At 36.6% G+C, this 24,468-nt stretch overlaps 1 protein-coding gene and 1 non-coding gene across 12 annotated transcripts in view; one reads left to right on the forward strand and one right to left on the reverse strand.

Annotated features, from left to right (window-relative positions):
• The window catches only part of LOC115447056 (broad-complex core protein isoforms 1/2/3/4/5), a 142,960-nt gene that overhangs the window by 7,905 nt on the left and 110,587 nt on the right, over window positions 1-24,468 (reverse strand). For 7 of the 11 annotated variants that reach the window (XM_037438620.1, XM_037438622.1, XM_037438617.1 and 4 more), the window contains 5 exons: window positions 15,177-15,417; window positions 12,924-13,109; window positions 12,207-12,689; window positions 8,005-8,173; window positions 7,283-7,330 (listed from right to left, as the gene is read on the reverse strand). In XM_037438620.1, the coding sequence (XP_037294517.1) occupies window positions 7,283-7,330; window positions 8,005-8,173; window positions 12,207-12,689; window positions 12,924-13,109; window positions 15,177-15,368 (1,078 nt within the window). In that variant the 5' untranslated portion in view covers window positions 15,369-15,417. Of the gene's footprint in view, window positions 1-299; window positions 624-994; window positions 5,193-5,283; window positions 6,134-7,282; window positions 7,331-8,004; window positions 8,174-12,206; window positions 12,690-12,923; window positions 13,110-15,176; window positions 15,418-24,468 lie in introns of those variants that run through there. The other 4 variants (XM_030173974.2, XM_037438616.1, XR_005112352.1 and 1 more) reach the window with 3 other exon arrangements.
• Window positions 14,669-14,752, forward strand: Trnal-uaa. Its single transcript has one exon. It is a non-coding gene; the product is annotated as a tRNA-Leu (tRNA).

Here is a 24,468-nt window from a genome sequence, read left to right on the forward strand (position 1 = left end):
GAAGCATGCTTCAAGCAACACAACAACGTCAAAACTGCGAAACCCGACAGGGAAGGGCCGTTGGCTCGGGCGGGGCGGGGTCGGTACTCAACATAACTCAAACAAAATGGTCGAAACCAATCAAAACAAAATAATACCAAAAGAAAACAAAAAAGGACTCTTAAACCTATCTTACTCGCTAGGAGAAACAAATTCAATTACTCCAATCGCAATGAGTTAGACAAACGATAATCTCTGACAGCACGTGAAACTTGAGTGTTTGTTTTTTTGTTTGTTGTCTATTTGAAACAAGTTCTAACCTTTGTGTGTGATGGTAAGTACGGCGGACGAGTGGAGATTGGTCTCGTGATGGTTCTCTTTGCTAGATGAGTACTGCCGCATGCCACGCCAACTCCGTCCGAGTAGTCACTAAAAAAACCGGATTGGATCTGTCTCCCCTGGCCTCGACTTGTGGTAGGTGTAAATGTGAGTCATCAGGGAGTTTCTCGAGCAGTACACCCTCTCGCAAATGGTGCACCTGTACTCCTCCTGCCTCTCGGCGTGCTTATCCGCGATATGTCTCTTCAGAGAGGCCTTTGAGCACAGTACTTTGCCGCATAGTGAACACGAGAATAACTTTTTACCTGTAAACAGATCGGAAAAACAAAAAAACAAATGTGGGGTTGGTCCCCATACGCGTCAACATAAAATAATCACCTAACTTTCGGGAGATTTCAAGTTTCTATATGGCAACTCTTTGAACTTTCAGTTTGAAAAAAAAAGTGACTAAAATTAAAAGAAATAAATAAAAATAAATTAAAATAAATATAGAAAATGATGGCGAAGCTACGGTGGCCGGTGAAGGGATGTTAGAACAAACAGCATGCAACAGTGGCGGGTAGAAATCATAACTCGGACTATATAGCGAAGCGTGTGTCGGAAAAAGAGTGCTGACACCTACCGACTACAAGCGCACACAGGGGAGGGGCTCGTCGCAATAAAACTGACAATCGGATATATTTTTTTGTATATTTGTTTTTATTAAAAACGCCATTATCATCAATTATTAGGATTTATGAAGTTCAGTTTATCTATTACAAATTACATTTTTACGAGTAATTTACTTTGAATATGTTTAAAATTCATAAAGTAAGGAAGGGGAAGGACTGTTTATGAAATGTAAGTAGATAATATGTTTTAAACTTAAATATAACTACGCAGACCATTACAACGGGAGTGTTCGCACTTGTCAATAACATTTACATAGTTAAAATTACAAATTTGACGTCAAGGGTCGATTTCGTGAAATGCCTCTAAACACATTTTGATAGATTATCAAAATTTAAGTTTCCTAGAAAAGCTCATAAAATATTTTTTCTAGTTTAATATTCCCAAAACCGTTCCCTTTTGTGACAAAAATACAACAAAGTGCGGACAAACCGTATAAAAATATTTTTTCAAATATTTTGGCGTAATAATTTCTTGATTGTAATGGAAGACAAAAAATTCATTTTATATGAATGGACTGCTTTACAGATGCCAATTGTTAACAAAAACTCTAGTCTTGTAGAATAATAATTTAAAAAAGGAAAATATATAAAATTTCAATACAACAACCAATAAATTAATTTAGATACCTTATAAAATAAGTAAAAATGCCAACAAGAAGTATAAAGAACACATTGGATATAGTCAACGCGCTGCGTGAGCGCTCGAAAAAAAAAATAATCACCTTAACATGTTAGAAAGGTAAAAACTTAAACAGGTCACAGAAACAGTCTTAAACTTGCTAAGATCCTAACTAATGTAGTTTCAACAGGGATGTGTTTTGCTCCTTAGAACACGGTGTAGTACTCGCCCATAAAACCATGGTCTTTCAGACCTCCGAGATCCCAAAAACTTACCACCTAACGTTTATAACGAAAGATCATACAATCACATGTCAAATTTCGAGTTTAAAAACGATTTTTTAATACCAAAATTAATCACGCTTATGACTTCTTGTGTCGCCTTCTGGGCGACTGAATTTCTTTTGTAAACCAATAACAGCCCGCCACGGCACGATCCGCACATTGGCGCCATCTTGTGGCCAAAGAGTTTAACTAAAAATGATAATATTCTTTTTACAAAAATTAATAATATTTCTCATTATTAGATGGCGCCACGGGAATTTTTAATGCAAACGTTGACGAAATTTGGAAAACGAATTAAAAATTTTGATGCGGACAAGCAAACAGTTTCGCGAAATGTTAATGATTTAATTTAGTAAATACGTTTTTTTTTATCTATATACAAATACGCCTAATAGTGTACAAATTCAAACGCGTTCTTACTCTAATCAGTCTATAGCGCTTATTAAGATTTTGGCAGAAAATTTTCCGAGACACATTTTTGGAATAATTTTTAAAATAAATTCATTTTCCCTAGCCATATTGTTACCGTACTGCAATCGCAGCACATCCCTGTACTTGTAAAATAAACATGTAGACGCTATTATATCTAATATGAATTCAGATGAATCTTAACTCTATTTAGTCAAGTAACTTAATTCCCAAACCCAAATTAACAAGAAAATATCTAAATCTAAATCTACTACAAAGAAAAGAAACAACAATCGTACGATTTCCACGTTTCAAACGTTATGATTTGTCGCAAATAAAAACTTAACATTTTTTATCTCCTCACCCACGGAATGTCGCGGTATATGACATTAATTAACCACTTTTTAACAATTTCCAAAAATTTCAATTTCCTTTAGTCGCCATAACCTTACATTTTTCTAAGAGCGAACATTCATCCAATTTAGCACCAAATCACAAGTCTTCCGATTGGACAACTTATAAAATATAAAGCCTTACTAAATAACTAAGTAAACAATAATGGCTAAGCGTTATGTATCTAGGCAATAACAACAGAATTTCATAACATGTTTAGCATTAAAATTTTATCATTAAAAGGAAGCCTCTCATATATTGAAGTGTAAAGCATGGGATTCGTAAACTAAGTATTTATGAATTTTGCGGATTTTTTGCGCATGTAACTACATATTTTTCCATTACATGAAATCGGTAAACATAGCTTAGCGTAATAAATACATGCGAAATAAATTCGCAAAATTCCGTGTTCGATTTTCAAAAAACCTAGTACAGTTTAAAAAACTGTTTCGAACACACGTAACTTTTTCAAATGAAAGTTAATCAAAATATGTCTTTTTCCACATTACAATTAAAAAAGAACACAATAATCATATAAAATAGGCACTAATTAGAATAATCGTACAATAAATTATGTGATAACATTTTACATTCAATGTATACTTATTGCTATGAAAGTAACAGTGATAAAAAGTAGCACTATAAAATTGTGATGTATCAATGATCTAGGAGAAAGTAAAGAACATATACTCGTATGTATATTATATGTTATAATTAGATTTCAACTTTAAACTACACCGAACGGACCATACTTTTAAATCCGTTCGAACTATTGGAAAAAAGCGAGTGTTGCTAGGAAACATAACTCGTGTTATTTGCTGAGGAAATGTATGTCCATAATGTACAATATTGAAGCTGATCACTACACTGTAACGGATATAAGTTTGGTATCGGTACGTACGACAATCAATCTAATATCCTATGGCAAGCAAAGAACTATGTTGCGGAACATTCTCGTTAATTAAAAAATTCACATCGTTTTAATTTAGGAACATTTAACACGTAGAATTGTTAAAAATCGTTTATACTATCATCTATAGTGTATATATATGTTGAAATATTAAAACAAGTTATCCACTGTTAGTAATAATAAAAAAATATGTAAAATTTAAAAACTAATCTACATAATAAGGTTTAACGAAACAATATTCAGGACGAACACAATTTTTCTCGTATAACTAGTGAATGAAAAAAAAAAAACTTAAAAACTGACTAAACTAAAAAAAATATGATATAGCCATAATTCATTTTAAATGGCACCTTGCGATTCACATTGCTGAATAATTGGAAAATAATTCCAGTTTTTGTATAATAAACTTGTAACAAAATGAATAATAGTTGGATTTTATAAGAAAAGTAGTCGGCACTCGATCTAAATAGTGGATCGAGTATGCCTGTGATGTCAGTTTGTGTATTGTGCATTCTGTATTTGCGTAAAAACCGGTTTTGATCTGTGTCGTGCTATCTGCGGATGGATTTCATCAGAAAAATAAAAAATAAAACCATGCCTCACTGTTGGTGCTATCTGAGAATTTCAGTCTTAAAACAAACAAAAAATCACCTAAAATAAAGAAAAAAATCTGAAAAGCCTCATAAGCCAATTATATAATCTGTGTATATAATTTTAATATTTTTTAAATATTTTTTTAGTAATCTCGTATAAATATCTAAGAGTGAGATCATGCAGGTAAATACAGAATAAATAAATTGCCAAAAAAATGAACACAACGTCGAAACAATATGCCTCTTTTGTTTCCTATACGAACACTGTTCCATTTTAATATAAATTTAAGCCTAAATATATAAATTTACAGCACCAAGATTTTTCATCTTTTCTCAAAATATTTAATTTTTCTTTTTTTTTTCTTCGCCTTATTGTCGCATATTTAACATAGTGTAAAAATTTAAGGAATTATTTATACCGCAGTATTGCACTTATAGGGCGTCGTAGCACAGTCAGCACCCTCGGCGCCTGGTCACGAGGGAGCTCTGGTACTCCCTACTCTCTCGCCCTCACGTCTATTGGAATGTCTTAGCCTTGTGATGTTTGTCATGATCAACCCTTACCTACAAGTTCAAAGATTCAAATAAATATATCGATATAAATCTGAACACAAAATATAACCGTTCTCGAAACGAAACAATAATATGTAAAATATAATGTAATAGAAGAATTGTTTGGGTTCAGCGGTAGTGTTTACACGTTGAACTGATCTTTGAACTTGTAGAAGTCGATGTTGTGTTGGGGATTGATTTTAGTGTCCGGGCTGGTGGTGAGGTTCTGCGGCTGCGGCTGGTGCGGCGCGCGCTGGCGCCGGTGGTAGATGCTCTTATGGTTGTTGAGGGAGTTGAGCGTGCGGAACACCTTGTGGCAGAGGCTGCAGCGCGCCGAGTGCAGTGGCTGCAGGTGCTGCTGCTCCGTGTGCCGCTTGAGCGTCAGCCGCGTGGACAGCAGCTTGCCGCACACCTCGCACCGGTGCCCCGCGCCCAGTGGGCCCACTGCGCCACACATAACAACCAACATTAGCGCATTAGTCAAAGGCGACGCGGCCGCGCCCCGGGTCCCCACCCCTCCCCCCACAGACCCCACCCCGCCCCGGCCCGCCCGATCGTATCCAACACCACTGCGACCGCTCGCACCCAACAGGTCCCAACATGGAGGAACCAATTGGCACAATGTACCGCGCTAAACTCCTCCTAGCTCACAGCTCTGCGTGTTGAGGCAATTCAACGTGTTTGCGTATGTACGAATTTGACTAATGCGCTTCGTTTACTTTCAAATGGAATGCAACGTTGGTGGTTATGCGTGTGTCATAGATGTCCCAATTGGTTCCAGATAGGCGACTCAGTGGGAGCGTAGCGCGGTCGGTGGCCGGTCACCTGGCTCGCTGGCCGACCGCCACCCACGCCCTACGCTCGCACCTAAGCGTTAATTACAATACGAGTTCTCTCAATTTTAGTAAAAATAAATTATAAATACATATAAAGATAAAGTTTGCGATGCGCATGCACAACTATGCTATGCTATATACAAATGTTAGGAACATATCGCGTTACACGTTTCATATATATAAACTTAACAAATTTCTAGGGGCAAGACTATGGCGTTTTAGGTGGTTAGGATGGCAGCTTTGTTTCTTCTGATGGCAACGTGTTTTCGTATGGCAATGAGGGTGCGCGGCGGCGGCGCGGGCGTCAGTTGACCGGGTAGAAGGGGCCCGGGCCTGGGGGCGCGGGCGTCTGCTGCTTGCGGTGGTAGATGGACTTGTGGTTGCGCAGGCTGTTGAGGCTGGAGTACACGCGGCGGCATATGTTACACACGGGCTCCCGGGACGGTCGCATGTGTACGTTCTGTATGTGCCGTTTGAGCCGCGTGAGCGACGACAGGCTCTTGTTACACGGGTCGCATCTGTAATCTTCTTGGGGGGGGCGGGCGCCACCTGGTCACAACACAAGCAGTTAGCCCCGTCGAAGCTTCGAACGCAGTTTTAATGCACTCTCCGTATCGTAGCCTCTCTCAAAGCACCGCCACCCCCCTGTTCTGATGATACACATCCTCGCGACGTGAAATGCGAAGCGGTATTAGTACGCAATGTTCTAACCCGCGCTTAGTAAGCTATGGTGATGTGCCCGGCGGCGGGGCGCGGCGGCGGCGCGGCCGGGAGCGACCGGGAGCGACCGGGAGCGACCGGGGAGCGCCCGAGCCGACTCTCCCAAAGCGATTCTTCAATGGTACATACGATACGTGTTTTTAAATAACCCACACCATTACTAACGGAATCCATTGTTCGTCGCGTTATATTTATTAATCGTTCACGAAAATCGTTTCCCAAGACAATATGAACGGGTGTAACTTGATAGTGTTTTTAGAAATGATTCGTCCGAAGTTGGTTGTTTCGTAAACTCATACGTACCGTCAATGTGAACTGTGACTGTTTTACTTGTTTACTTTCGAATCTTCTTACGGTACGTCACTACAGCCAATCAGGTAAAGATAGTACATACTGACCGGAGGTTTCCGAGTGAGGAATGAATGACGCGTAAACAATCGGGAAAAATTATAACAAAATGAAAGCCTAAGTGGAGAGTCGGGAGTGGGGTTCAGGGAGCGCGCATCTCGCCACATCTAAACAAGCCGGCATATCTTCATTGTATATTACATTAAACTATGTTACAATACATGGACATGCACGCTGCATTGCGTTGTGGTTCAATGTTCCAGGCCCATACGTCTCTCGAAACGTTATTCTAAATGATAATGGCAAACAACGCGATGCATCGAACCATAACACAAAAGCTAACATTAAATCTCTCTTTAAATACAACACAGAGCACAAATGAAGTCATACAGATGTTAAGAGGAGATATAAATACATATATTAGTCATACATATATAAATGTCACGTGACAATTGCCTCATACATTTGTAAAATATAAAACCTAATAATGATATATAAAACCTAGTAATGACAGAGCAGAGAGGAAGCGGTGATGGTGGCATACGACAGACAGTGCATTAAAAATATCGTTGGTCTCAGTATATGTAGGTAATGCATAATAAACTTGTTGCTAGACAAGCTGGGACTCACCTTGCGACGTGCTGGCCATCCCGTCGGCGGACAGCGGGCTCTGCAGATCTGCCGACAACACGTAAGCGTCAGCGCAAACACCTCACACAAAACCTTTTCATATCTGGCTTAACAGCACTACCCATTTAACTGCGTAGATTATTCTAAGACAGAGTGACTCTACCACTAACAAACTTGATTCTACTTAATCAAAATCAGATTTTAAGAAATTTCGAAAGCCGATGTAAAGTAGTAGCTAGGCAGTTGAATTTTATTTGATCAGTTTTGAAGGAAATTATTAGTCACTTGGTTAAATGAAAAGAATTGGTAACATGGATTCTCCTCTTCTGAGTTCTAATATAAAAAAAATAATACACAGTCACAAACAAGTCGAAAATATGTGAAGACGTCGTCCGATAACACCAAACATGGAACCGAAGTTTGATAACGTAGAAATGTACAGGACTTTAATTTGTTCTTTGTTGACTTGCAGATCATCTACGAGGGCAAGAAATAATTGAACACGTATTGATTAGCATCAGAAAACTAACTGCGTTAAATCTCTTGTAGATGGATCAATTATTGCTAGCAATAACCGTACCAAATTATTGCTGAAAAAAGTAACCCCGTCTTAAATACGCGATTGCGAGGTTGTTATGCTGTATCGCTATCCAGTTGGGTTAATTCTGATGACATTTGACCACTATACCGAAGTAATTTAATCTAAAGCAAACAATATTTACTGGTAAGTCCTGGATGCTGAGTGAGGGCTTCCATGGTGAAGTTGTAGGTGTTCGAGGGAGTGAAGAGCTTGGTGTCTGGTGGCGGTATGAACGGCGAAGGCGGCAGCTGCGGTGGTGGCGTGCGGTCTTCAGCATCCGCTGAGCTGCCGCGTGATGGAGGGCCTCCTCCCTGCGACAAAACATTCATGATTATATAGAGAGAGTAAATCCAGTTAGAATGGAAATCAAAAATCAATATGATAGGTTATTGAATTTCTAGAGGATATCTTGTGGAATAATGCACATAGAACATTGACATAAAATATATATTTTTCAATTTATTTACGCTAAGTTTTTGACATTGTTTTGTGGGTGACAGTTTAAGTGTAAATGTGTGATGATTTACGATAAATATTAGAAAATTATAACATGTAAATTACGGGAAAGTCCCCATGTTATGATAGCGTTGATCTAATCACTAACAATGGAGTATGAAGGTCTCTAATAATTTTCCCCTAAATGTTTAGTTGCCCTACCCACCTACTAATGATAAGAATATGATTTTTTGTTAAAAGTCATTATAACTACAGAAAAGATTTTAGTGAATTTGGTACACTGATCATCCAAATCCTGGATTATTTTTATCCTGGAAAAGTGCATAGTGGGGTTTACTCCAGAACGAATTTTTGGAAACGGCTATCAGTCGAATGTCTTTAAAAATAAATCTGTGTACGAAGTCTCGAAGGTATGTTCCCTATGGCCTCTAAAATGGCTGTAGCGATCCTGCGAAGGTTGGCAGCGAATGGACCAATAGAACACATTTGGTTATAGATTATCATTGTTGCTACCCGTGCCGAGTGAGGTCGCTAGATATAAATATTATTACTCGTGGAATAAATGCAAGCATTTAATTGGCAAGGTGATATCCATATTATAAGATAAAATTTTGATAAATAAACAAATCTTTGTTACAGCCGATCATGTGAATTAAAACAATATATTATTAATTTTTATAATTACTAAGCCTCGGTCTGAAATCTAAGTTTTATTGCCAAAGCATTTTCAAATCCGGAAACGCAAAATTCTTTATAAATAATAAGCCGAGTAATTCAATGTAAATTCCTAAAATTATTTTTAAAAGTATTTACTGCCTTCAATCCGCTATAAATCTTAATCTATATCTGCCGAAGTCAGTAAAATAAAACCGATTACGAGAAGTTATTAAACATAATATAAAAGGATTAAAACGTCGTTAGAGTTCATGAGTTTGGTTCTTGATTAGAATGGTTGAAATACGATTTTTTTGCTTTAAATGACGAGACGAGCTTGCCTTTCTCCTGATGGTAACCGATACGACCGCCCATAAACAGTAAAAACATTATCTAACACTTTGAATTATAAAGTATTGTTTGGTATTCCACTGCGGTCGCCGTCCTGAGACATGAGGTGTTATATGTCCAATAGTTACACTTGCTACGATGTCCTTAAAACCGGAACACAACAGTGACTACACACTGCTGCTTGGCGGCAGAAATAGACATTGTGGTGGTGCCTAACCCTGTGGACTCCCACATATGAGAGACCTACCACCAGTAATTTATTTATTGTTAAAGAAGGTATACTGTTTTATGAAATATGATAAATTAGGAACACAGATGTGTACCTTGAAAAGCCATATAAAAATACTAAATTAGATTCTTTTTATTAATCCGATATTTTTCATAACCATTAAGATGCTATCTACTTAATAGGTCGGTTGCAATTTTATATTTATAGCTTGATAAAAATATAACAATTAAGTAATCTTAGTTATTTAGATAAAGTACAATACGAATATTTGTCTTTGATGACGTTATAATCACTCCATTGGCTTAGTGGTAGGGAAGCGTAATACTGTTGAGGTGCTGTTTGATTCTCAGGTAGGGAATAAAATCTAAGTCATATAAATGAAAGATGGTTGCGTAGCTCACGCGTTGGTAACTTGTTACATCTGTCTAATCAGTGCATTGTCTGTCTGCCATTTTTTAAGAATTTTATTTAGAATACTTGGATTAGTAATTGATATCTTACATATTTATGATAACTCATGACATAACCGCATTTTTATGTCAGTCATACCAGCTCATTTGATATTTGATAACAAACATTTTACATTATACTATGGATCTACGTATTTTGGTTAAACTAAGAATTTTGAAGATATTTTTCTAGGAGTTTGAAATAATTCTTGGTAAGATTAGAACCTACGTACCCTTTATCTTAGTAACGTATCCAGTATTCTCATCCACTTTATTGTGCAGAAATATTATCAATGGACTGCCGAAGAGTAATCATCTCTCGTCAGTCGACATTCTATTGGACACCACTCCACTTACCATCATGTACAATTGAGTCACTTTGCCGCGCTCGAGGAAAAAAATACCTTAAGATCAGTAAAGTCTCTCGTATGCAGTAGTACAATTAGTGAACATCGATAAGCCAGAGGTGTGTGCATCAGAATCGAACCTAAGACGTATTAAGTCAACTTAGCGTTAGATAAAAGTTATCTAACTCATAACTGGAGAAATAATTGCCCTCTAAAAATTTTAGTAGACATAAAAATGTAAAGAAACTCCGCGACTAGTCGGTATTCCAATTTAACTTGAAAATAACAAAAGTTTTGTTTTTCAAGCAATAAAAAGAAATGATTACTTTAAAAAGTGACCGGAGATTTCTAACTGTATAACTAGATACTATTATAATGGCCTCAGATATTAGCTCTGTGTTTTAAAACGTGTTTGATTTGTGATTAAGTAATCAATATCTTTAATGATTGACATAAGGAAAGCTATGTAATAGTGTTTTTTATAATTATATTGGACTTTAACAATTCGTTTAGGTAGTATATATTTTATATTGTTTTATTATATAAAAATTTCCATTATTATTTTATTTTTATATAAAGAACTATTAATCCTGACAGTATATACGTATCCTGAAATTATTCCTATTTAAGGTTTTTTTTTTAGTATTTTTATGCTATTTTTATATGTTTTTTGTGTTCATTTTCACCCGGCCAAAGACAATTTTTAAAATATTATATATATGCACATGAGCTTCCTTTTTTTTAACTTGGCATTGGCATAATTATAAAAACGATACTGCCAATTACAACAAATTGGAATTGATGATTAGTTTTTAATTGAATAAGTCTATCTAGACGTATATATATCGTGGTCATAATTAGCTAGGAATGTCAGACTTACTGCAAAATCTAAATTCCTTAAATATACGTCTTACAATTTTCTAGAATTCATTGGAATTGGTAATCATTTATCACCGTGTGAGCTATTTCTTCGTTCGCTAACTTAGCTACGTCTTCTCTAAATAGACATGTCGATCAATAAGCTACTGTAATCGGGTATAACGTTACCTGATACCCGTCGAGTTCCGGGTACGGATTCTAGCTGGCTAGACGTCGCCTATACGGGTACATTTCAATGTCATGGGTAGGCAGGGATAAATTAGGTTGGTTTGTGAGGGGCTATTTTGATATATGAATTATTAGATGTGGTAGTAAATGTGTATTACAAGTGTTCCATTTTTAAATAAACAGCGAAAGGTCGTGAGATATTTAATATATTTATTTTCATTATTTTAAAGAAAGTGAGAAATTATAATTTATCTTTTTCCGGTATTTAAAAACTTGTATATTTAACTAGTAAAACAGATAGTCAAGTTCATTTTATGTCCATTGGTGCTCGCGGAATTGCCCCCCAAATATTCGGTTAATACATCCCTGCAGTCTGGTCAGTCGATGCTAGTGTGTTGTGAGTGTTGCCTTACTGTTTACGTCTAATGAATTTTGACTCCCTATTCTATTTAGGGGTCACTGGGACGTGTTATCTAACTCTTTGGTTACGTTTGAACTTGATGTGCATATTTATATGTTCACACTTGTGTTAAACTTTATGGTGTAAATTGTATTGATAAGTAAGTATTGCGTTTTTATAGATATAGGTCTATGGCAATATTGACTGGTTAATAACTTGGATACTTCTCAAGTGTTCGACTAGATAACATTTCACTTCCCGTGGGTTCTTTGACTACTACACTAAACACATTTACATAATATTTTTTAACCTTGGAATTAAATTAAGAATGGTGCAAGTCAATCAATAAGACATAGCACCTATATGAGTATCAGTTGATCTATTAAAATGATTTTGTCATTTATAACTCACCATTGGCCGATGATGGGAATGCGGCGGTGTATCATCAGTGCTCCTGTCTATATCAGGGTTCGAGGGGCATATCATGTCCAGGGGCTCGTTCTTCACCTCGTCGATCAGCCGGGGGGACGGGGACGAGCTGCTATTGCTGATGCCGTTGCCGTTGTTTCCGGGCTCGGCGTGGGCTCGGTTGTTCACCATCGAGTGGTTCTTTGTAGAGAAGTCTGCTGCATGTATCTGTGGCTGTTCGTTATTGTTGTCGTGGCGCGGGCGCTTGATGACGTCAGGGGAGTTGTCTGCTGAGCTGCTCATGCGGCGCGGGGGCGGCAGCGGGATTCTGCGCATCATCGGCGGCACGCTAGAGGATGGTTGGAGGAGGGCCTCCTCGAGTTTCTCGGTGTAGTTGGGCGTGTGTGGCATGTGGCTTGAGTGCGCGGTGTGCGGCGGAGTATGTGGAGATGGTGCTGCTGAGGTGCGCATCGTCTGCAGCAGCGGCTGTTGGGGAGATAGGGGTTAGTGCCGTTTTAAATTTAGGTCTATTAACGATGAGTATTTATGAATGTAGGAAAGCGCTTAATCCATCTGTGACCACTAACAAAGTATACTTTGATATACTACGTAGTGCAAGGCGCTGTTATTTTTATCGTCCTGTATTTAAAGTTTCAAGTAATTACGCTAATAACAAATTTTACGTTTTTATTTAGGGTAAGAAGACGTTTGGATTCTTACCGCAGTCTGAGCTCCGTCATTATGCGTGAGTCCAGACACGCGCAGCACCTCAGCGGTCTTGAGGAACGAGGACAGGCTGTGCTGGTGCACGTTGACCTCGCCGTGGTAGATGAACTCGACCAGCGCGTGCAGGTCCGTAAAGGCCACATCTTGGAGCACGATCACTGGGTGCTTGCATGGCGTTGACTGTGGAGAGGGGTCTTGTTATAGTGGTTTTATTTTACATGTTAACACAATATGGGGCATCTTTAAATATAGTCTATGTAGCCATACTTATTATTGTCAAAAAGTAGAGCGTTTATATTCCAGGATTTTTTTTTCAAAGAGACAACATCGCGAATAAATACATTTTAATAAACTAATCTTATTCAATTCATAGAAATCAAACAGTAAATCTATAACACTACAATATTGTACTAACAGTTAAAATATAGAAAATAACGCGCAAAACATTCATATTTATTCAAATGTTTTGAAATATCTATTGCCTAAATAAACAAAAACTCAATTAACCGGAGTCGAATCAAATTAAATATTCATGGTGAATGCGTTATTACACTGGGACGGTTAGGCTGTGTGTACACTGTTGCTATCCTAATTTTGGAGGATGAGTTTCTGCGATCCCACAAGTTCTACGTAGTGCTATAACTAGCCTTATACGGTCAGTAACTCAAAAGTTCTGGTCTAATCGTTTTTGCGCCCTGCTAGGATTTGCGCCCTGTGCTGGACGCACCACTCACACTGCTCTTATTACGGCACTGGTTCTAAGGGTAAAGGGCCTCATAATCTGCGATTTGATTTGTGTTGATCATATGTCTGAAGTTTCGTTGTTTTTGATTGCCAAGATTTATATGGTGTAGGACTAATTGTTAGGTTATCTTTTCTAACTAAGAGTTGGTTGTTGCTATGTGTCTTTACCGGCTAAAGTAATTTTTTTAGTATTGAGAAAAGTAATTATTTCTCATGATTAGAACAGATTGGATGGTAAATATAATTTACAATAAATTAAACTTCTTATGAGGTAGGAAACAAAACAACAAAAAGGAAATACAATTTTATAATTAGGTGTATCTAGAGACATAAATTCTCAGATATTTACCCAGTGTAGAAGTATATGTCCCACCACAATAGTGCCAAGAGGACCGAGATCATATGACAAACAGATTTTAAGACACTAAGTTAGTTTTATAAACTAAAATATCTTTAGAGCCTGGTCTGTTATCCCACGCGGCACAGTGAGTACACGGAATTATTTTATTTATTGACTGCGTTAGTCCATTAGTGGAAAAAAGTTATTCGCATCATATTTCTATTCCACGGGTATTTTGTTTTCGTCGCCCGTTTAACTTTTCACGCGAAAACTACCGCTTTTTTCGATAAAACATTTTAAAATTGATTTGGGTGTTTGATTTTGTCGACACGTTTTGTAATTTTCGTTTTAATGTCGAGTAAATTCTCGAATATCATATTGATTGATATTTGATTTAAAAATTGGAATGCAGTAGGAATATTAAGTTAAGGTTCTTCGATAATTATTAGCGTAGATATTTTTTTTCGCGGAGAAAAAACCCTTTAGCGTAGAGACATGACGATTTCTTATGGTTAGTGGTCAAATATCGACAATGCCGGTCGATTTGATAATGTCTTCAGTTAACCCATAAGGTTGTTTTTAAATAAAGCTTTGCATGCTATTTAGTGAGTGCTATTACTATGAACTTTAGGTTAAATTCGACAAGGCTCTACAAGTCAGGTTGGCCGAGTGGTCTAAGGCGCCAGATTTAAGCTCTGGTTCCCGAGAGGGAGCGTGGGTTCGAACCCCACACCTGACATTGATACATTATTGAACAATTCATTTTTGTATTTTTTTTTAATTGCACACATTGATGGTTGCGCAGTTGTATGTGTACGATGTCGATGGTTATGATTTTTAAAGTTTAGTTACTTATTATTTGTAACTTTGCGTAATATCCCTGATTTAATTATAATATTGAACCCTTTAATTAAATACCAATTACCGATTTTTGTTCGAGAAAATGTGATAGCTGGAATACATTAAATTATTTCACATCGGTACATAATAAAAGCCCTATATTTTTAAAATACAGATTATTCACTACTAAGGTAAGAATTTTGTGTAAAAATTAACCACGCGTTCGAAATTTGAACTAGAAACTAAGAAGGTTGACACTGCCCGAAACTCAACCCTTCAAAACAAAAAGCTTCCTTCTCCGAAAACTAGATGTCGCTACTCACTTTCAACAGCTCCCTGAAGTACGGGCTGCAAGCGGATAGCACGACGCGGTGCGCCTTCAGACTCTTCCCATCGCACGCCAGGGTCACGTCCACGAAGTCCTCGTCATCCCGAAGGTTCTCGAAGGCGCTAGTGATGCTGCGCTGGTAGTTGTTCCACCGCAGGCAGAAGTGTTGTGTTTGACTCTCCACCATTTTGAATGTTTTATGTTTTGTTAGCGAGTCATGTGGGACGTCCGCCGATCTGTGGGAGATTTCATTGGTTAATAAAATAATATAAAATTATGTTTTCGTACGAGAGTCCGATTGGTTAGACTTTCATATGATTAATAACTTTATTATGATATCTCAGTGGACTGTTTTGCTAATTTCTGGTAAATAAAGTCCGGATTGAAGGACATTTGAGTTATAAATTACTGGGATAAGAAATAAGGGCCTACGCAGACGGCTTATATGTACTGACAACGCGTGTATTTAATGCGCAACATCAATATTTTGCCTAACTACAATATCGTATTGCGTTTTCTTATATGGCAAAGGAAATACTTCTTACAGCTGTAAAAACCCGAAACAATTGTTATTGATCGAACATCGATCCAAAATATTTATCTCAACAAGTAAATGATAAAAGGTGCACCTAAGATCGCTGTCCACTAGTGCTGCGCTATAAATGACCAGCGAGCTAATAAAAATGCACCAGTAATGAACTAAAGATATCGCAGCGATTTTATCGGTTCATTTTTTTATAGCTCATCACGCTCATATGGATAGTCAACCTAAAGTCGCCGACGCAGTACGCCACAACGCGGAGATTAAAAACGGGTCACGCGATAAAAACCGCTCAATCAATAGTTATAAGTAATATATTTCTATGACATTGTTTATTGTAATAAATATAATTTGCCCCATTTCGCTGCAGTCGCTAGTTGCGATAATATAATTCATGTCTTTATGTGTTATGATTTTTCCACGCACTCTCTTTGTGACACGTTGGATATTATTTAGAATAACAACATTGGCATCGAATAATATACTCATTTTTGATCCGATTACCGGAATTATGAGACATGTAATTAATGCCGTACGCAGAAGAGTGCTACGCAATGCTTTTCTTTTCGAAGATCGGGAATATTTCTATTTATGGTTCGTCAAACAATAGAAATAATGCTTGTATAATGTATACTACTTGATATAGATAAAATATAGTATGTTAATAATAATATACTTTTACTTAATGATAATAGCGGCGATACCCTAGTTGGCGAGACGAATATCTGCAGGTTTAAAACCCAATGGCATCTCTGATTTTGCTAGAGTTACGTGGGTATTCTTTGTGAATTATCGGCAAAGGACAAAATCCTTGTGAAACCTACATCTGAGAAGTTCTCTATAACAATTTGAGGTTATGTGAAGTCTGCCAATCCGCACTAGGCCAGGGTGGCATAAGGCCTAATCCCTCTCTGTAGTAGAGGAGACCCGTGCCTACTAGAGGAACAGTGTATAATACAGGGCTGATATTACTATATTATAATATATTTATCCATGACTGTCAAATAACATGGTACCTAAACCTCTCAAAGCATAAATTGCACATTACGCTGGCGAGTGCTATGAAACAATTGAAATTTTTATTATTTTTAATATCGGACATTCGGTTAGTATATACAAATTCCGTTTTTACTTTATGGTTCGGATGGTAACACAACCAAGATCGCCTTCCTTATAACGTGACCTTAAAGCGAGGAACCCTGAACAATTCCTTTCAACATAACAGTAATAAGTTTTTTCAAACAAACATTTGTTGAAGAGTTGTTAATTTTATGAATAATTCTCCGGACTTCACGACTTTGTGCCGACCTTTCTTCGGGTGTTGGGCGAAGTTTGAAAACTGTTTTCGGCAAATTTTTATTTTCATTTACATAGCTCCCTCGATGTAGTTGTTAGGTTTCTTTATTATAAAGATTTTTTGCTAGAATGGATGTAAATGTTTTGCATTATAGCCTCTACAAGATTTTCGCGTCTGTATTGAAGTTATTAGATACTATCAAGGTAACTTCACAGCAGCTTTGAAAGGTTTATATAATGTGCAATAAAATAATTATACTAAATGCGATCTTCTGCAATATTGCTAATATAACACATACTTAAATTATCACTTGTTATGACGAGGATATGATAGCAGTCCTGTATTTACTAATTTATTTCAGCCCATGAGTATTTACTTCCGAGAGCGTATTCGGCTAGTCCACCGCTATGGTCTAAGGAAAGAAACACATATATTGGCTGGCATAATCTTATGAAGAATTCTTAGGTTTAACAGACAAAACTTGAACTACTTAAGCCTAACCCATATTCTATTTCTTAGCAGACGTAAAGAATCGCGCGGCATGCCGGTAATCTGATAGGTTATTGTGTAGTATGAACTGTTCGGTGGAACTGATTGTCTAACATTGTTTGTAAATAACCATGCTCGCCGCCTCTTCAGCATACTTAAATCTGATAATCTAAGACTATGTTAGCCCTGGTAATGTGTGTGAGCCTCTCAATAGGAAAGAACGCCTTCGACCAACCGTAGGAGGGTACTTGTGTGATTATATTTTGATATAGCGACGATGTAATTATTATATTATAATTTAGAAGCTTGTCTTGTTAGGAACGGGTTGATAAGACGAAGGTATGGGTATAAATTACAAGGCACATTGTTGATTATCTGGTTTATAGCAGTAATTTTAGATATTAGTGTTTATCATTGCGAGAACCTCTTTGTAAATTAAGGAAAAGAAATGTAGAAGGCGTGAGAGGCTAATTTTAAATTACTCGTTTGTTATGTTACTTTTATTCTACGCCATCTAGCGTTCAACTATATATTTATTTGAACACGTCTTGCTTTTTTCATATAGAACCTAACAATCATGGCTGCCTTGATCGGTGCTTTTTAGGACACGGAAAATTGATCACACTGCACCTGATGGTAAGCGGAGTAGGTCTAGATAGTGCCGACTGCCAAGAGTGATCCTCCATCAGACTCCACAATTAAGCTAGCGTGTTTGAAATGATTGATCCCGGAACACGACATCCATGGGGCACTAGTTTTACAGCACTTTATTTATTTATTTACTCTTTATTGTACCAAACAGAAAAAAACGATATAAGAATAAAAGAGAGACAAAAGGCACATGTACAAATGGCGGTCTTATCGCTCTAGACAGTCTTCCTGACAACCATGGGATGGATATAAAAACGAGAAATAGAAAGAGAGGGTAGTGCAGTGGATTATATTATATTATATTAATAAATAAAAACTAATAATTGATAAACAATACATACATAAATACACATATAATGGTGGCCTTTTAATGATGTTCGTAAATATTTTTAGCTCTATTTTTAGGCTGTAAGCCGTCAAAAGCTTCTAAATCCTATACATACACATGGTTGCTTTGTCGGTATTAAATGGTATAGGATGTATTGTAGATTTAGCCTAGGTAATTACGATCATGCCGCATGCATGCACCGATATGCACTCGCTAATATTTTCTAACCGTTATCACCGATACCTTATCAGATATAATTTTGCTGAATACGTAGAAAAATGTGATAATAAATTATGTAATTTATCGTGTGTTATTTTTCAAAACTCATGATAACCATGACCTAGAATACGGTGGTCGAGTTTCTGGTAGCTGGTTCGATTTTCGAGGGAGAAAATCTTAAATAACCTCCTTAAGGTAGACGAATTAGAACTGATATTATCAATATGCAAAGTTGTTTCGATATTAGTCATCATGCATGATAGCTGAATGGTTTTGGATGGATTAAGCATACCTATTTCAAATCTTGGAATATCGTAAATAAAAATGGTAGTTAAATTAGTACATTTTTCGGGAGGTGATAGCAAGCGGAGTCATGAGCCTAACTTAGAGTAAATTGTTGTATAAAATAAATTTTAGTTATTAAATAATCCTTAACCAAGTCAAGACTGCTGTCAACTGCTGGTGGTAGGATATATTTGATACCCGCCCGCCCGACCACTGTACACAAGGTGTACCAACTCTGCCACAATAGAACACGTAAGTGTGTCGATAAATCAATCCCTGAAGTCTCAACTATAATATACTTATCCAAAAACTTGACAACACAAAAATAGCTCACTTATGACGCTACATAAAGTGCTTAGTGAAGATAAAATACTTTTGCAACAGATCCGTAATGTGATTAGAAAGATAGCTTACGTAAATTCACGCTTTTAGCCTTGAGTGGATAGGCAGAGGTGTTTATCGCTGCAGGCCGGTTTATCGCTGCAATGTCTATTTCGCTACCAAGCAGCATATGTTTTGCTGTGCTGCGGATTGCTCCATCCGTCATTAATAATAATATCAGCCCTGTACAATACACTCCTACGCACGGACCTCCTCTACTTATAAGAGGGTTTAGGCTTAACCAACATGTTGTCGTAGTGCTGGTTGACAAGGCTTCAGATACCTTCGAATTGTTTATGGAACATTCTCAGCTACGCAGGTTTCCTTACGATATTTTCCTCTACCGCTAAACCTATAACTGATACACTCATAACTTCGAAAAGTCAGTGGTGTCTGCCTTGGGATTTGAACCAGCGGACATTCGTCTCTGCAGTCGATGCCCTTCATAACTAGGCTATCATGCACTACCCTCGATAGATGGATTCGATTCGTCATCAAAAAGTAAAATTTTTCTCTGTATCTTGCACTGTAGTTCATACCTTAAATTAATTTTGAAAAGAGCTACATCAACATTTTTGCCCATTCTTCTCTGGTGAGAATTGCTTTGCGAACTGGTAGTAGTTAATATTGACGGAATCTAAATAATTTTTACATTTTAAAGGTAGAAATAAATTATTTTCATAAAATAATATTATAACTATGTTTCTATGTAGAGGATTTATCTAAAACGAAACGATGCGATAAAAAACATTAACCTTTAGTACTAAGATAGGCTAAAATTCTTGGTAATATCTTAACAATTTCTAAGAATGAAATGTTTGCATTGAATTCGGAAATTCCTTGTCTTTAATCAAGCGGTTGCAATCGGCAGATGAATAGTCACTGGATTCAATTTTCCTGTTTGCAATTTTTTTTTAATATAATATTGTCTGGGTTTGATTAAAAGTGGACGAAAATCGAATTAAGGAATTCCAACTTTATAATAACAATGCCATCTAGGAAAAAAAGTCGAAACTAAATTTATAAAGGTTTCAAAACCGATGGTACCGTGTATGTAAGTATTTGTTCATGTGTTCCAAACAACACTACAGTTTTTGCGTCGTTTAGTAATCACTAATCGTCTATGTACATAAACATTCATATCTAAGCTGAAGTATTTGTTTGTACACGCTAACCTATGTAACTATTGCTTTGATTCAGAAAATTCCTTTTACTTTGAAATACCTTATCTTAAGTGCTATAGACTTCTTTTTATGCCACTAACGTAGTATGTAGACGGAGCCGTGAACATAAGCTAGTTTTATGTTACTTATATTATAAATGCGAAATTTTGTATCGTATGGTTTTTTTTAGAAGTAAACGTAGAAACAGCGGAACGGTTTTGGATCAAATTTTGGACCTAGGTAGACAATATACTGGATTTGTTTATAAACTACTTTTTAACCCTAAAATTTGTTCCATTAGAAAATATTAAAATTTTTAAAATAGATGGCGATGCAATCCTAAAAATCGCTACAGATACAATGATTGACTTTTGTAACAGGAAAGGTTTTTCACGCAAGCAAAGCCGCAAGCAACCCCTAGTTTAGTCTTTTAACCTCAACGGTTACTGCAATCAGACCCTTTAATACATAGCGAAGTGTAAATGAATTTGTGCAAAAACTATTGAATACAAAATAAATGGGTTAGTAAATGTTACAAAACGGACGCAAATTGTCCGTTTGATGTCGTGTGGTGCGAATGAGAGGCGGTGGCGGTTTGAACAATATGTTTTAACATAACACGAGCTCGCGGCGGGTAACTGCTCATAAACAGTAGCTTATATTTTAATTATATGACTGTGTTTAAAGAAGTCATTAAATGTGTGAATGTTTAGTTTCAGAAACACACTGGATGCAGGGCAGTTCTAACAGCGTTTGGAATTCTTAGGGCAGGCTTATGTTTAGCAGTGGACCTCCAAAGGCTGATGATGACGATGATTGCCTTTAATTGGGCTATATATAGAGAATTAAACGCTGGTACCCATCTTGGTAGATTTGTGCGTTACGTAGAATAAATATGTTTAGTTTCAATTAGTATTCTATTTTAAATTGTTATGAATATTTTATACTCAGCCGGATTTTCTACAAACTGAATATTATCTATTCCTAAAACTATAATTATATTGATGCAACGATTGTGGTAAGTGGCATTAATCGTAAAAATGACGTCACATATCACTTATTGGTATCTAATTGTCGATTTTGATGATAAGCTAATGATTAGGCATCATGCAATACAATGAAAATATTTCTTTATGTTCTTCGCTTGCAGATCCACACAAAATAAATCTGAGGTTATATTACTATGGATTACGCATTTGGTGGAATTTAGAAATATAAATTATTGTTTATTTCGGACAACATGATGACCGCCATTTTGAGATATCTCTAGTAAAAAGGATACCACGAGTCAGACTTTACTACAGTAGTACATTATTATGCTATACTACTACTTGAATGTAGTACTGGTTATCATGTTTAAGGTTTACAATGTATACGAGGTCACATGCCGACTTACTATCATGTGACCTCAATCGTTTTTCTTTTAATATATAAAACACATTTAATACAGAATAATTGTACAATAGAGAAAATAAATAAAACCGAGATACAATGATCAAATTACAATAAAAAGTCCGTAGTTATATTGATCGGAATTGTTATTTAGAAATCATAATTATTATAAATTGTTTTAACGTATCACAAGTGTATATTCATTCGCCTACGTGATAAATAAAGTATATATTTATTTTAAAGGTTTTTATTAAATCATAATATTTCAATCCGCGATCTCTTCTAAATCAGACAGTACTGAGTCTCGGGGCCGCTCTTTGATGCTGCATGAATGAGCCAGCGTGTAAATACATTGTCTCTACGTCGGCTAGGTGTTAAACAACCAACTAGGGGACGGACTGAGGCGGTTACTTCACTATTTAAGAGATTAGGGTAGTTTAGACCGCTGGTGATTTCATTCGTTCAAAAGGCAATGGGTATTGGGTATAAAAATTGCGTTTTTGTGAGATCCGGTGTGATTTTAATATAAGTATACTTCAGTCAGATTAGACTGAAGCTTTGGTAATTTTAAAATATTTCTTTCAGTGGCGGAAGGCGGTATTTTCTGAAAGGGAATGATGATAATTCAATTCTACATAAAGGAAAGCCGGAATCGAGTTATATGGACCATTCGCCACTGCTTATGTGTAACTTTTATGTCAGTTATTCTTAAAAAGGTGTGATTTTTATATGTATTTGGAAACATTGACGTATATTCACACACGAACGTCCATATAAACTACTAGCTTTTGCCCGCGGCTCCGCCCGCGTTATAAAGTTTTTCAGGCTAAAGTTTTCCGTTATAAAAGTAGTAGTTTCCCGGGAGCCTATGTTCTTCCCAGGGTCTCAAACTGTTTCCATACCAAATTTCATCTTAATACGTTGGGTAGTTTTTGAGTTTAACACGTTCAGGCAGACAGGTGCAGCGAGGGACTTTGTTTTATAATATATATTTTTAGAACCTTTTAAGAGGAACAATCCCGTCATGCATCATTGTTGCATAACTTTAACCGTTTACGCAGCGCACGCAACGGAAGCTCTCAAAACTAATAATTTTTCCCCGTTTTTGCAACATGTTTCATTACTGCTCCGCTCCTATTGGTCATAGCGTGATGATATATAGACTATAGCACTCCACGAACAAAGGGCTATCCAACGCAAAAAGAATTTTTCAGTTTGGACCGGTAGTTCCTGAGGTTAGCCATTACTGCTCCGCTCCTATTGGGTATAGCGTGATGATATATAGCCTATAGTACTCCACGAACAAAGGGCTATCCAACGCAAAAAGAATTTTTCAGTTTGGACCGGTAGTTACTGAGATTAGCCATTACTGATCCGCTCCTTTTGGGTATAGCGTGATGATATATAGCCTATAGCACTCCACGAATAAAGGGCTATCCAACGCAAAAAGAATTTTTCAGTTTGGACCGGTACTTCCTGAGATTAGCCATTACTGCTCCGCTCCTATAGGGTATAGCGTGATGATATATAGCCTATAGCACTCCACGAACAAAGAGCTATCCAACGCAAAAAGAATTTTTCAATTTGGACCGGTAGTTCCTGAGATTAGCGCGTTCAAACAAACAAACAAACAAACAAACAAACAAACAAACAAACAAACAAACAAACTCTTCAGCTTTATATAATAGTATAGATTTGTTCAAAATATGAACTAAAATGGGAACCAAAACGTCTGTTATAACTTATGCCGAGACGAATGTCTGCAGATTCTAAATCCAAGGGCACCTTTGATTTTTCTAAAATTATGTGTGTATTTTTTGTGAATTATAAGCTTGTTTTAATGGTAAAGGAAAACATCGAGAAGAAACATGCATACCTGAGAAATTCTCTATAGGAATTTTGAGGGCGAATGTAATTTACCAATCCGCACTAAGACAGCGTGGTGGACTAAGGCCGCATCCCTCTCAGTAGTAGAAGAAGCCCGTGCCTAGCCGTGCAACAGTATATAATACAGGCTGATATTATATTATAACTGAGAATTGATTGAACACCAATGAAAACGGACGCATAGAGCGATATTGCCGTAAAAACACGACGAGGTTCCTTTAATAAAGATAAAAAAATACATGAGGTTTTCAAAACAAATGTTTTGGAGATGGACTCAAAAGGCAGATAAAATTGTTTTTTTTTAGATAAAATATAATGATGTAAAACATTATATTTTATGTAGTCTATATTAAATTAAAGTTCATCATCTTATCTTTGACCTAATACTAATGGTTTAATTCTCTATTATACATAAATTCGCCATAAAAAATACTAAGTAACTAGTCTCGAAATAATACATAATTTAATACTATATTCGAAACGGATTTTTATATGACAGGATATAAATTCTAATATTAAAAGATTTAATTTATCTTCGTCTCTAGATATTCCTAAAATCATTGACCTAGTTGAAAAAATATTACTAATAGCAATATACACTGTCCCCGAATAACAGATCTTAAGTCCGTTAAAAAATATATTATGGTGGAGAGG

The sequence above is a fragment of the Manduca sexta genome, chromosome 14 (assembly GCF_014839805.1).
Source record: "Manduca sexta isolate Smith_Timp_Sample1 chromosome 14, JHU_Msex_v1.0, whole genome shotgun sequence".
Classification (NCBI taxonomy): domain Eukaryota; kingdom Metazoa; phylum Arthropoda; class Insecta; order Lepidoptera; family Sphingidae; genus Manduca; species Manduca sexta.